The 13,319-nt window shown below is 51.1% G+C and overlaps 3 protein-coding genes across 3 annotated transcripts; all 3 read right to left on the bottom strand.

Annotated features, from left to right (window-relative positions):
* Nucleotides 1–1,488: 1,488 nt before the first annotated feature.
* Nucleotides 1,489–7,080, bottom strand: HET-E1-2 (Vegetative incompatibility protein HET-E-1; the record flags this gene model as incomplete). The annotated part of the gene is made up of 5 exons (XM_037325524.1): nucleotides 1,489–1,556; nucleotides 1,853–1,891; nucleotides 2,949–4,284; nucleotides 4,549–6,552; nucleotides 6,598–7,080. The coding sequence occupies 5 exons, from the start codon at nucleotides 7,078–7,080 to the stop codon at nucleotides 1,489–1,491; spliced, it is 3,930 nt and encodes a 1,309-aa protein (XP_037177249.1).
* A 2,083-nt stretch (nucleotides 7,081–9,163) lies between these two features.
* TPRL2-0 (Tropinone reductase-like 2) lies at nucleotides 9,164–11,118 on the bottom strand (the record flags this gene model as incomplete). Its single annotated transcript, XM_037325523.1, has 5 exons — nucleotides 9,164–9,195; nucleotides 10,385–10,476; nucleotides 10,600–10,812; nucleotides 10,884–10,956; nucleotides 11,007–11,118. 5 exons carry the CDS (start codon nucleotides 11,116–11,118, stop codon nucleotides 9,164–9,166), a joined length of 522 nt encoding a protein of 173 aa, XP_037177250.1.
* A 307-nt stretch (nucleotides 11,119–11,425) lies between these two features.
* Nucleotides 11,426–12,441, bottom strand: ywnB-0 (Uncharacterized protein; the record flags this gene model as incomplete). The annotated part of the gene is made up of 2 exons (XM_037325522.1): nucleotides 11,426–12,105; nucleotides 12,168–12,441. 2 exons carry the CDS (start codon nucleotides 12,439–12,441, stop codon nucleotides 11,426–11,428), a joined length of 954 nt encoding a protein of 317 aa, XP_037177247.1.
* Between the last annotated feature and the right edge of the window lie 878 nt (nucleotides 12,442–13,319).

Here is a 13,319-nt window from a genome sequence, read left to right as displayed (position 1 = left end):
ATAGTCTCCAAGTGGGCCAGATGTAGCAAGACCACCAGTCTCTACATGATGGAGATCCTCGCTGATATCGCCAGCCTGGTGAGTTAAAGAAGCGAATTCGATTGCAGCACGATTTAGCTCTGCTATTGTGTTTGGTGAGAAGACAAACGATCCTGGATCGTTATGCATCGCGACAGAGTGGTCCGTGTGCTGATCCGTTCCTCCTGGGACATGTTGGCGAAGCACTTCCGTTGGTTCGTGACTGGGTACGTTTGCCGACGGTCCTGGGAGCCCGAAGTCCATGTCCATCTCTTGGCAAATATCTGAAAACAACGCCGGGTCAATCATGTCCAGTTCTAACGCTTCTAGCTGATGTGGTCGCGGATCAGCGGTATTTGGGCTGGAAGACTGGGTCTGCGCCCTTCTTGAACCATTCGAGCATTCTTCAGAGGTTTCGTCACACCTCTGACCTGGCAACCTTGGTTCCAACTCTGCTTGGACGATGCCTTCCAAGATGACGTCGCGGTCTTCCACGCCAAATGGAGAGGCTGTTTGGAAATTTGCTTCGAATCGACCGGTAATGGGAGAGGAGGCTGAAGAAGCTATGTCGTTACGTGGAGACTGGTACTCGAGGGACTCTGGGTAAGACTGTCTTTCCAGATCTATCTCTTCGCCGTCCGAAATATCGTCGCTGACAGGTGTCTCGTGGTTTGTTGCTTGCGTCGATAGTGAACATGCCACTGTCACCTCGTCGGCGATCTTCTCGTTGTTGTGCAACTTCGCATGTAGAGTGCGCTCGTGTCTTGTTACCAAATCTCTGGGCACCAGTGGTACTTTAGTGAACTGTCATCCACGAGAGCGATGGGATCAAGATGTGCATCCACATACTTCCTTCCATAAGACTTGTGGCAGTACCGGCAGATATATGGCTTCTCTCGGGTATGGGTGCGCTGGTGTCGAATGCAATGCTCACTGCGCTTGAACGCTTTGGGGCAGTATCCGCACTTGTACTGACGCTGGGGGCGGTCTCTCCGTGCGACCGCAGCTGGGTGATCGTCGTTTGGCGACATAAGCAAGCTGGATTGTTCGTTCTCAGATTTTCGACGCAAGCCCTGTTTGAGGCTTTCAGATAGGGCTGGAGACTCGGAGGATGGCGGTGGCTGCTCAAGTTGTGACGATGGCGAAGTTCGTGTTCGACACTCAACGTTGCGGGGTGTCGGGTTGTGCAGTTGCCGAGCCAGTCCGGGGCAGCTTACGCAGAACAAGGGTTTGCCTGGCTCACACACTCGTAGGTGGGCCAGCCCCCCTGTAGACGGCACAGTGGCAGCTGCACCCCAGAAGGCACAGTTGGAAGTTGGCTAAACTCGGCGGGGGCGAAATGCGGGGAAAAGACGGGGACTGCGCGGCAAAGTCACTGTTCGAGTGATAATGGTTTGCTAAATGTCTAGTGCTACTGGTCTTGCTTACAGAGGTTTGCAAAATCGGTGTCCGTTTTGCAAGTCTAAAAATTTAGTTGAGCACAGACCAGTCGGTCTTGGCGCGTACGGGGTACATTGCCAAACGGCTGGGGTACTTCTCTATGGAAAACAGTACATCAGCTGCAGAAGCCAGAACTGGCTTTTCACCTAAAATAGCTCTTGAAGGCAGCAAAGCCACCTACCTTTACTGCTGACTCTCAGCCCAAGGTATGGGGGTGTAGCAGCCCAAAAGTGCCTAACAGCCAAAACTGCAATCGTCTTGCTTATACGCAACCCCACTACAAAAGGTCGCTCGAGGCGAAAAGACTCTACATATATCCAAGCCAGAATAATCAGCTTCGGGATTTTTTTCCACTTCAGCCATAGTCATCCATCAGCAGGTACAGTGCACATACTCATGCCGCCCTCAACTCGCCTGTGTATCCCATCAACTGCTGTATGATGTTAGTACAAGATGACCCGCATTTTCTCTAAATTCGCCCTTTTCGAATTTTTTGACTGGTTGGAATAGGCTGGAGACCCAGTTTTCTTCGCATATCGATACACCGACGTCATGCAGCAGTCGATGGGATAGCGCCCTGTGCTAGGGATGTTAAAGATGCCCAGCCTAGCGCAGCGCGTCCTCAGGGGCAGGAACTCATAGTAATGTGCGTGCTGAATCCGCCAACCCCACGTCCAGCCGAGTACCCAGGCAACTCACAGAGCAGGCATGCCACCATCAGTTTGAGTCCAGCAATAGTGTCTCCTTATATTGAACACGACGTACGGTGTGTTGGGTCTCAGCATTCAAGGCTGACGCCCCTGCCTGAGGGAACAACATCACCATGTGAAAGATTAACCACCCACATTCATATTATCATCATTTTTTATTGTAAGGGTCTAAGACAAGGTTGATGCTATTGACCTAGACTATTGCTACGAGCATTCTAAACTGAAGGATAAAAATCTTACACTCATAAGCGCTGGTGTGCTGCCCTCCTTATGTAGACGTTGTGCTTCTTTCCAGAACTTTCTGTTGCTTGAACGTAAGCAAGACTCCATGTCCTTCCCTAACTTTCTATTGCTGAGGATCTAGCTGAAGCTTCACATCAGTCCACAGACTGTGATAACTTATTATTGCAGGAGTAGTACATAGCACAAAAAGAGAAAGAATGTAGAATATTCTAGGACTTCTTATAACTGTGCTTATCAAGAATAAAAAGAAAGTTTCTCCCAGACCCTTCCTGCGTCACGCATTAGCGATAAGTAATATAGAGTATAACTAATGTGGGCAATCGATGTAAAGATGTGTAGCTAACTAATTGGTACTTTACAGCTGTAGATACTCTGACTTAAAACACAAAAGTAACAGGCGCCCTGACTGACATCCAACGGCTATTTTTGATCCATCTTCCGCATGAGACCTTGCACGGTACTCCGGCGGTAACCAAAGAATATTTTGAGACCTATTCGTGATCCATGCGTCCTGTTGTGAGAGCATATAACGCTGACCCATAAGGTCTCCAGTTGGTTCCTGGATCGCTACCTCGAATACGTTCTCCAAGCTGTTGTGGCCCTCGAGCGTCTGCTGGCACTGGCCGGTAGCCGTGTCCCAGAGCTTGACGGTCTTGTCGTCAGAGCCTGAGGCAAGCTGGCGCCCATCCGGCGAGAAGGCCACCAAGTTGACCGAGCTGCTGTGGCCCTCGAGCGTCTGCTGGCACTGGCCGGTGGCCGTGTCCCAGAGCTTGACGGTCTTGTCGAGGGAGCCTGAGGCGAGCTGGCGCCCATCCGGCGAGAAGGCCACCGAGTTGACGTAACTGCTGTGGCCCTCGAGCGTCTGCTGGCACTGGCCGGTGGCCGTGTCCCAGAGCTTGACGGTCTTGTCGTCGGAGCCTGAAGCAAGCTGGCGCCCATCCGGCGAGAAGGCCACTGAGTTGACGTAACTGCTGTGGCCCTCGAGCGTCTGCTGGCACTGGCCGGTGGCCGTGTCCCAGAGCTTGACGGTCTTGTCGTCGGAGCCTGAGGCGAGCTGGCGCCCATCCGGCGAGAAGGCCACCAAGTTGACGTAACTGCTGTGGCCCTCGAGCGTCTGCTGGCACTGGCCGGTGGCCGTGTCCCAGAGCTTGACGGTCTTGTCGTCGGAGCCTGAGGCGAGCTGGCGCCCATCCGGCGAGAAGGCCACCAAGTTGACGTAACTGCTGTGGCCCTCGAGCGTCTGCTGGCACTGGCCGGTAGCCGTGTCCCAGAGCTTGACGGTCTTGTCGTCGGAGCCTGAGGCGAGCTGGCGCCCATCCGGCGAGAAGGCCACCAAGTTGACCGAGCTGCTGTGGCCCTCGAGCGTCTGCTGGCACTGGCCGGTGGCCGTGTCCCAGAGCTTGACGGTCTTGTCGCGGGAGCCTGAGGCGAGCTGGCGCCCATCCGGCGAGAAGGCCACTGAGTTGACCCAGTCGCTGTGGCCCTCGAGCGTCTGCTGGCACTGGCCGGTGGCCGTGTCCCAGAGCTTGACGGTCTTGTCGCGGGAGCCTGAGGCGAGCTGGCGCCCATCCGGCGAGAAGGCCACCAACCTAACGTAGCTGCTGTGGCCCTCGAGCGTCTGCTGGCACTGGCCGGTGGCCGTGTCCCAGAGCTTGACGGTCTTGTCGTCGGAGCCTGAGGCGAGCTGGCGCCCATCCGGCGAGAAGGCCACCGAGTTGACCCAGTCGCTGTGGCCCTCGAGCGTCTGCTGGCACTGGCCGGTGGCCGTGTCCCAGAGCTTGACGGTCTTGTCGTTGGAGCCTGAGGCGAGCTGGCGCCCATCCGGCGAGAAGGCCACCGACCTGACGGAGTTGCTGTGGCCCTCGAGCGTCTGCTGGCATGCGTTCCAGTCTACGTCTCCCTTTGTAATCATGGTAATCCAGGCTGGTACTTCTGCTCGGAAAAGTTGCCTTACTACGCTGTGGGTAGGGCTAAATAAAAGAGCAGCTATGTATAGTTGCAATGGAAAGCTTTCTATACATTGTTTATAAGAAAGGACAAATCGACAGGCATCTCGGACGAGTTCTATAAGTTGTGTTTCCATACTTGCCTGATGTACTGTTAGGCGTATCCTGAGATGTAGTTCAATTAGACTTACGACCAATGTTTGGAGTTTCCGCATTGCCACTACTGCTTGTGGCATGCCTTTCAGAAGACTCTGAGCCTCTAGCCAGTGGAGATAATGGCGTTTGAGGAAATTGTGAACGCTAGCGTTGTCCCGTAAATCAACGCGCGCCGGGCCGTCTGTGGGATTTGAGTGCTCAAGATGGTCGACCCAGTGGGCAGACGAGTACTTCAGAGAAGCCAGAGGGTCTGGGTGAGGTGGTGATGTGTCCTCTATAGAGCTTCCAGGTTTGCGCAGCTCATAGATGTCGCGTCTAAGCGTCCTAGATAGTACATCTAAAGACCTTGAGAAGATCGCGTGGTGCTGGTGTGCAATGCCAGAAGGTAGAATCTGGCCAAGTGCTGGGTATGCCTCGTTCATCAAGAAATCCTTGGCCGACTGGTGGACAAAGTAGATTGTGTCCTGGCGAATAGTGAGAAAAGAGCCGCAGATGCTAATGATATACCGGAGGAATTTAGGATTGCTCGCCAGGGGATGATGCTCCTTGATGAGTATGGTGAACTCAGCTAGTGAAAGTGGGCGATAGGTCGTCACCACGAGGGCAAGTATTTGCCTACAGAGCCCAGTGTCCCTTTCTCCTTCTCTATCAATTTGTTCCATCATCCGTCCATAGAGAGCATTAAGTCCAGGTGGGAAAGATTTTATCTTCTCTAAGGCGTCCCATTCTGATGTCTTCTCGAGTTCTTGGCAAATTAATGCGACCCAGAGAAATGTGCCGGCGGCATTTGACGACAAATACTGACGTGCTTCACTGGCGGTATTGGGTGAGTAGCCCTTGAGTTCGCCGAGTTTTGATATCTTGAGCGTGATGTAGCTGTCCACAGCTGTTGAGACCGACTTTGCATTAAGTTCTAGTGATAGCCTTTGCGCTGCGGTACGCAGCCGTTCTTCGATCCGCAACCAGTTGCGGCTTGAGACGAGCCATTTTACACTGGTTGATTGCGATGTTTTGGTAATCAGGTCGAGCAGCTGATCGCGGCCCGTTAAGCACTCGTCTAATGCATCGACAAGAAGGCACACACCTCGCAGCTTCGAATCGTGGAGCATATTTGCAAAGATCTCAGACATCGCCTGCCATGCGTTGACGTCTTGAAAAAGCGCCTTCCCAGCCTTTTCGTACTTCTTCATATACGAAACAAGGGACGGGTCTTGGTCGAGAAGCATGAAGATCAAGCCGCGCAGTACCGCCGTCGCCGTATTAAGTCGCTCGTCGGTGGCTTGACAGAAGAAGTAGGACAAGGGTTGCCCCTGACCGCGTGTTGCTTCAAGCTCGTCGATGATGCCGCATAGAAGCATGGTCTTGCCCTTGCCCGGGTCGCCCTTGACCCAAAGCAGTCGCTGGTCCTGGTTGTCACGCCACTGGCAGAAGTCGGAGTTCTGAAGCACCCAGACGTAGGAGTCAGTAAGTAAACCGCCCTTGGTCTCCTGGATGCGTTTCTTGTCGTCGCGTGGGTCGGTAACACGTAGGTCGGCCAGGCATTTCTTGAATTCCTCACTCTGTTGCATCTCCTCTTGTCGCTTGGTGTGGTGTTGAATAGCAACTTCAATATTTTGAAGCATCTTAGGTAAAAGTTGAAGTTCCTTGAGCTGAGAATTTGCGGCGTCTTCTAGGGATTCAAGGCTTTGAAGTGTCTTTTCGGAGGTGTATTGCTTCGAGCATCTCCGCACGTCAGCTTCAACAACCTTGATGTCGTCAAGCTTGCCAGCCCAATCATCCAACTTAATAACGTCTCTGAGGAAAACATCAACCCGGCTCCTGTGGTAAAGGCAGATGCTCTTCATCTGGTAGAGCAAGAGCATCTGGTAAAGATAGACGATGTGCTTCTGAAGCTGACTACGCAGCCCTTCAAAATCCGGGCCGGCATCCTTCGGTTTGAGGAGGAGATTAACCAAGTTCCAGTACCAGTCCATCATGGAAACAACGTATTCAATGCCATTGCGTTGAGTAACTGATTCGAAGACTGGGTTGGCAAGTATCTATATGGTATTAGTGGATGTTTGTAAATCCGTGGAGCAACTGACCTCAAGAGCAAAAGAGACGCCAACCCAAGCGATAGCAGCTTCGGGAGCAGCCTGTACAGCCTTCCCGATTACTTCCTTCAGAGGGGAGATGACCCGAATCACGTCGCTGGCTTTCTGTTTGAATTCTGCCTCCTTTTTCGTCTTCTGCAGCCCGACCTGGACAAGAAGCTCCATCTGGTGCCATCTTTCCTGCGGGTCAGGTTTGATGTGGTTTTCAGCTGAAGCGGCAGGAGTATGACTATCACCGGGAAGTTCGGCCGATAGGAGGTTCTCGTATGTTTCGACTAACTTGGATTCGCTCCGCTTCAGGTTGTCGTACGCCTCGTTCCAAAGCCGCTCTTTGAGGTTGTTTGCTGTTGAGATTGGTGTCTGAAGGGGCGAGGAAGACTGAGAAATTGGCGTTGGAGGGGGTGAAACATGAGGTGAGGCAGAGTTTGACTTGCGAAATTTGGATATGAACTTCTTAAGCCTCTGAGGACTCATCTTGAGCCGTCTGTTTTGCCCTTTGTATGAGCAACAGTGAGAAATCGTAGACGATTGTATGAACACTGAGCGAGTGGCTCAGAGGGCGGGGTCTTGGGCAGTATTGTCTCCCTCGTCAGGCGGGGTAATGCGGCTGGGGGTATTTTCCTGTGCATGAGAAGAACCCAATACGAGGCCGAAGATCGGTTGCGTCAGACTGAAAGCAATATCTTGCATATCGTAGTGGGTAGGCCAAGATGTGACGTGAGCAAGAGGGAGTGGCTACTTGTCTTGGCATGCACCTGCACCCGTGCCAATCACGCGCAGCTATTCTTCCGTGTTGTCATTTTTCGTCTTTCGTTTTCTAGCACTAACCGCCTCTATTAGTAACGTGCCAAAACGATAAGGTGATCTGTCTTAGCTTTATGAACAGGGGATTTACTTTTCTCTCTTGGAAGTAGAGATATTTCGTCTCTCAGCTGTTGTAGAAGCTGCCGATGTGGAAAAGTCGACTTGCCTTCCGGAAGGAATCGCCTGACGAACGGCGGGGCCAAAAGGTGCACTCAGAGTTAGCGTGTCAGTCTACAATTGGATGTTGCGGCTGGTACCATCTGCAAGGCGGTGGTCCGTGCTACTGACTACCTGGTGTCAGAACACCCCGACACGAGACAAATGCAAATAAGCCATATTTCGGTTAGGACATAATAGCAGATGCATAGCCAAGATGCTTGACTCGGTTATGAAATGTGGACCTGGCAGATCCCCCATTGCTGCCCGAGCCTAACTAAAGTAACATAGTAGATGGCGTCGTGGCGTGCTCGGATATGATATCTTCTCGCTTAGAGCGATTTCTTGTAGTTGGGTGACGGTTTGTCAGTATGGCCAGCGGAATATGCATATATGTGAGCAGAAAAGAGTGTCTTATTCGTACTAAAGAGAGGAAGGATCACCACAGGTTTGTGGGCCTAATGCTACCTTAATAAATCGACAGAGCTAGGACCATGTGAAAATGACAGTCTGACCTGTTTCAGTATGTTCAGACCATTGCGAAAGGCTTATGTTCATGACTTGCATATAAGCATGCATGGATTCTGTCATTGGGCTGCGTATAAGCAAGATGAGCGCAGTTTTGGCTGTCAGGTTATTTTCGGGCCGATGCTGCTGGGACCCTGGCTGAGAGTAAGACATACAAGAGCCGTTTAGGTCAAAAGCCAGTTCTGCCTTCCACTGTAGATGTACTGTTTTCCATGAAGAAGTACTCCAGCCGTTTGGCAATGTGCCCCGGAAGCGCCAAGACCGACTGGTCTGTGCTCAGCTAAATTCTTAGACTTGCAAAACGGACACCGATTTTGCAAACCTCTGTATCACCTCTTTGACTCTCTCGCTGGTTGCGTCGGAACCTGGACCAACAGGTTTAGAATCGACTTCATAAGATGTTCCTTCACGGCCGTTCATGAGCCCGGATCCTCGCAAGACACGATTCATCAAATCCCGGATGTAAGATTGACATGAGAACCTCATCCTCGCCATTTTTGATAAACTCGGCATCATGAGCCATGGCGATATGCATCCCATATCGTTCACTTGCCTGTCTGAGCTCTTCGATGGTGCCCCAAGCTTTGTTCAAGTCTTCGTGCAAGCAAAAGTGAGACCCATCGGGAAGTAAAATGTTAGCAATGCTTCGGCGACCATCGAAAATATCTCTACACGCCAAAAGGCCAGATTAGTCGTCGATAACACACGCACTGCTCCAACAGAACGCGATGGGTAACTGACCTCGAATGACAGCAATCACTTGCTAAGACAACATGCTGCCCGTTTGGTAGTCGGGCGGCTGCAGCCAGATTACCCTCCATATGCCCGGGGGCGTCAATCACCCAGAAGCTGCCATCGCCAAAGAAGTCATTCGCACGATTAAAAGGGCCCCATTGAACCCATGGCCCCTCAAGCTCTTCAAAGGACTCTGACTGCGAGTCGCCCTCACCAAAAAAGCGAGAGTCCCACTGGACCATTGGTTGAATTTCGCCATCTCTCACATGCCCTGGGGAACAGTGCTTTTCAGTACCAGGGCCGAACAGAACTTTGGCGCGGGGGAACTCGCCTTTCAGCGGTCGGCAATGATCCCAATGGGCATGACTACTCTCAGGTCAGCCACGTGGTCCCATTGGCCTGGACATACTTATGGGGAGATTTAGGTTCTTGCCTGAATATGACAGTATCGATTTCTTCTGCCATCACTCCCAAGTCCTCAAGCTGCGTTATGAGCGATTTTCTGGGTCCAACTGGATTGCAACTCGTCCAGTGATAGTTTAAGACAAACGGCGTATAGAGTTCGCGATCCTACACGGCGGCTAATGAGCGGAGGTGTAAACGGTATGCCCATCGTGAACTAACATTGTGGATTCCGAGATCCCAGAGCATCCGTCGGCCCGTAGCTCTGTGATGAATGAAGAAACACCAATCGTAAAGATAGTACGGCTCCAAATGCCCATCCTCGTGGATCTTTGTGTCGTCGGTGGTTGTGAATCCTCCTCCGTCCAGTAGCACAATCTCGACAGCCCCAGTGGCCAGGGGAATGGGTCTATTCAACGCCATTTTGGAATAGAGACATGAAGAATCACCTGCTCTGGGCCTCTCGAAAAGTAACCCCGGTATTGGGGAAAAGATCAGAATTAAATATTTGAGGTTGCCTCCACTCGCGTAACTTCCCCGCATTCAGTACATGGTGGCCCTGCGACGGCATACGTCCACAGGAATCCGACACTCCATCCAATCCTTCACTGCCGTGACTGATGCTTCCGTGGGAGTCGTACATTCGAGGACAAAAGCAGTTTGGCAATGAGAAAGGCCCACGATTTCTAGCAACAATTTGAAGGCTGAAAAACTGCTCATCTTATCAGAATTCTCATTGAAACGATCTGTCCCCAAAGGATCCTTGCGTATATATGTATATGAAGCAAGAGTAGAGCGACCTTTTTTTTTTTTTTTTTTTTTGCTTCTGGGTGTCCGGCTAGGGAATTAGTCTTCGCTGCCCTTCCCGCATATTTTTATCCAATTCCATCCCCAACCAAAGTGGCTGGGTCTCATCTAGCTTGTCCTCCAACTCCGTTATATTGCCTCCATTCACAAAAAACGTTTTGCCATTGATATCGGGTCTTGCTGCTGGCAGAAGACTTGCTTTGGCAACATCTCGGGGCTGGTTGGCTGGAAGGTCCCCCCAAATCGATCTGATATGGTCTGTCACCATTTCCGTTACTAACGATTTTCAAATCAGAACCATACAGGAAGTATCCGGGGTCACTACAGCCTCGTCCATTTCTCTTACCTGTCATCCAAGGAGCTATCATGTTCACGCTGATGTTCATCTTTGGAAGCTGGGTCCGCAGGGAACGCATGAGACCCAGAACAGCCCCTTTACTGGCACAATATGTGTACAAGGGGGGTGTGTCCCAGATGCTAGCCGCTGATCCAAAGAGAACAAGTTGCGAAGGTATTTGAGGATGCATCCGGAAAAAGCTGATCGCGCATTTGGTTACGTACCAGGTTGCAGCAATGTTGACGTTCAGAACGGAGAGGTCCGGCTTCTTCAAATGCAACAAGTCGTCATCAATGGGCTCATCAAGCGTCTCTAACTTATTAATTGCGGCGTTCGCAATGACTGTGTCGATCCGGCCGAACTTCGAAACGGTTTCTTGGAAGAAGTGGAGGAGTTCATCCCAGTCAAATACATCGCATCGCTTGAAGAACACGTTACTGCGAGAAGATCCATTAGCCCCTCTTTCTTGAGAGATTGAATGTCTGCTGTGACATAGGCAGTTTGTTACGCGTCAAGTTCCTGCTCCACTTGTTTGCCTCGAGCCTCATCGACGTCGCAGAACGCTACTTTAGCGCCATTCTCTGTGAAGAAGTAAGTGATACTACTCTTCTGATAGAGAAAGGCTGCTTACGATGAGCGAGAGTCACAATGGCTTGGCCAATGCCGGCAGCACCACCAGTGACGAGAATCACCTTGTTCTGAAGTTTTTCAAACTCCCCGTCGTTGATGACATAAGTGGTCATTCTGTGCGTGATTCAGAGCTTTGCGTGCAAACTTGATAGAATGGGTAAGTGAGCAGTGAGCAATCGCCAACCGAATCGCCCGTGCTTCAGTCGTTTTAACAATTTTCTCCCTGCCTTTCAGTACCTACCAGGGTCTTCGTTCACTCCACATGCGACCACATTCAGATGATCTAACTTTGTGGGGAGCCTCCTTCCGCCATAAACATGTGATCAACCACAGATTTGGGGGGTTTGGGCAGGAATCTACATCCTTTGTTTCTTCCATTTAGCTCGAATTGCATTTTAACAGTCCAAACGCGGACATCTATCATGTCTCGATAGTTACATAGGATGGGGTTGGTGTGTCATCTGATAAGTCGGCTGTGGCAGACCAATGCTGATATTTGAATCTTTGCGTCTCAATATCATCAGCGATGGCGATCGCAAGATCAGCAGCTGAAATTCCCAGGAGTCTTCCATCTAAGGGGTTATCACCCTTGGGACCGTCCTTCAGCGGCAGGTTTTCCAGCGTAACGTTGTAGTTGCCTGTGCGTTTACCCGGACGGTATAACGCACTCGGGGAGACATAAGTCCAATTGAAGGAGGTGTTTCCCTCGAAAAACAACAGACTAGCCCGAGCTGCCTTGATGAATCCGCTTGCTGCATCCTGTTGCGCCTTGATCTTTGCCTCGTGTTCACTGATTGTGGCTTTTGCCCTTGATACGTCCTGTTGGCTCCCATCTCCCGTTTTCAACAAAAGGCGCGCATCACGGTATGCTCGCAAAGCTGTTCCCAGCGGTCCCAGTCTCTCTTCCATGTAAGTCACATGTGCATGGCTGTCGGATATGCCGCGTCGATATGCCAAGAAGAAATCTTTGCTGTCTGCCACACATATGCCATCTTCGTGGGGCACGTGTAGGCTACCAGTACCACCAACCATTACGAAGTAGTTGCTTTCAGCGCGCTTGACGGCAAGAACAATCTTTCGTATCATCTCGATGAAAGGCACTACGCCAGGTAATAAGTCAGTGACTAAGACTGGTACCCGAAAGTTGAATAATGAGACGTACTGTACTGCAGAGCTTGATGACCACCGGTATGCGGCCCGTATTCGCTTACAACAACGTCAAGGTCTTTGATGATCCCGTAGATATCAGCTTCCGTTGCTTGTTCCAAATCGATGTTTCGAGGTTCGTAACGTTCATGGCTTCCAAGCTTTTGTGGATTACGGGATATTCCAACGACACGGTGACCACGATTGAGGAGCTCGACGCACAAATAGGAGCCTCCAAAACCCGCAGGGCCAATAACACCCACAATCAGCGGTCGACGTTCTTCAAGCATGACGGTGTTAAACTTGTGTTTGAACTATGATCCAGACACAGTTCTTCACATTTTGTCCTGGGAGTTTCTATTGATAAGGTAACTCGTAAAGATCTATGTCCGTCATATCCATCTTTCATCACGTACCTATTGTCGAACGCGGGGTAAAGGTGGGGGAGAGAATGGTTGCTGTAGAATTTGCTTTGAGATCGAGTGTGGGGAACCCTAGCGCCTTAGATACTCCCGGTTTCGCTAGCTCTGCAGAGGCATTTGAATTTCTAGGCATCTTTTTGAAGATATTGAGCTTCTCTGGAGATTCTTTCATATTCTTGTTAAATCATACATGCCAACATGGATTGTAACGTCGGATTTATCGGTAGGTTCTGCTAGCCCGGACTCAACATCCTTTTCGACGTCACTTACGTGAACGCAGGCCTTGGTGCCATAGGATATCCTATGGCCGCATCTGTTCGCCGCAGAATTCCGCATGATTCGACTCTGTACGTTTTTGACGTACAAAAGGCAGCTTGTGCAAGGTTTTGCAACGAATTCGACAGCCTGGGGCCAGTCAAGATAGTTGAGTCACCACGAGATGTGGCTGCAAGCGCTGAAGTGGTGATATCAATGGTGCCGGGGGGGAGAGAGGTTGAAGATGTCTTTCTACATCCTGAAAACGGTATCAGCGTCGCCCCCCAGAATCCTGGCAGACTCTTGCTCGAGTGCAGTACGATCGATGCAGCCACAGCTCGGAAGTTGGCTGCTCACATTGAAACAACCCAACAAGGCACGTATGTTGATGCCCCAGTTTCAGTAAGCATACTGCTTGGCAGCGGTGCCGTTGCACCCCAGCATCAAACAATTCGGCATTAATCAAATTTTAGGGGGGCGTTCCTGCCGCA

Source organism: Colletotrichum aenigma (genome assembly GCF_013390185.1).
Source record: "Colletotrichum aenigma strain Cg56 chromosome Unknown KSG_Cg56_contig06, whole genome shotgun sequence".
NCBI classification, from domain to species: domain Eukaryota; kingdom Fungi; phylum Ascomycota; class Sordariomycetes; order Glomerellales; family Glomerellaceae; genus Colletotrichum; species Colletotrichum aenigma.
This window is presented reverse-complemented; position numbering and strand designations above follow the sequence as displayed.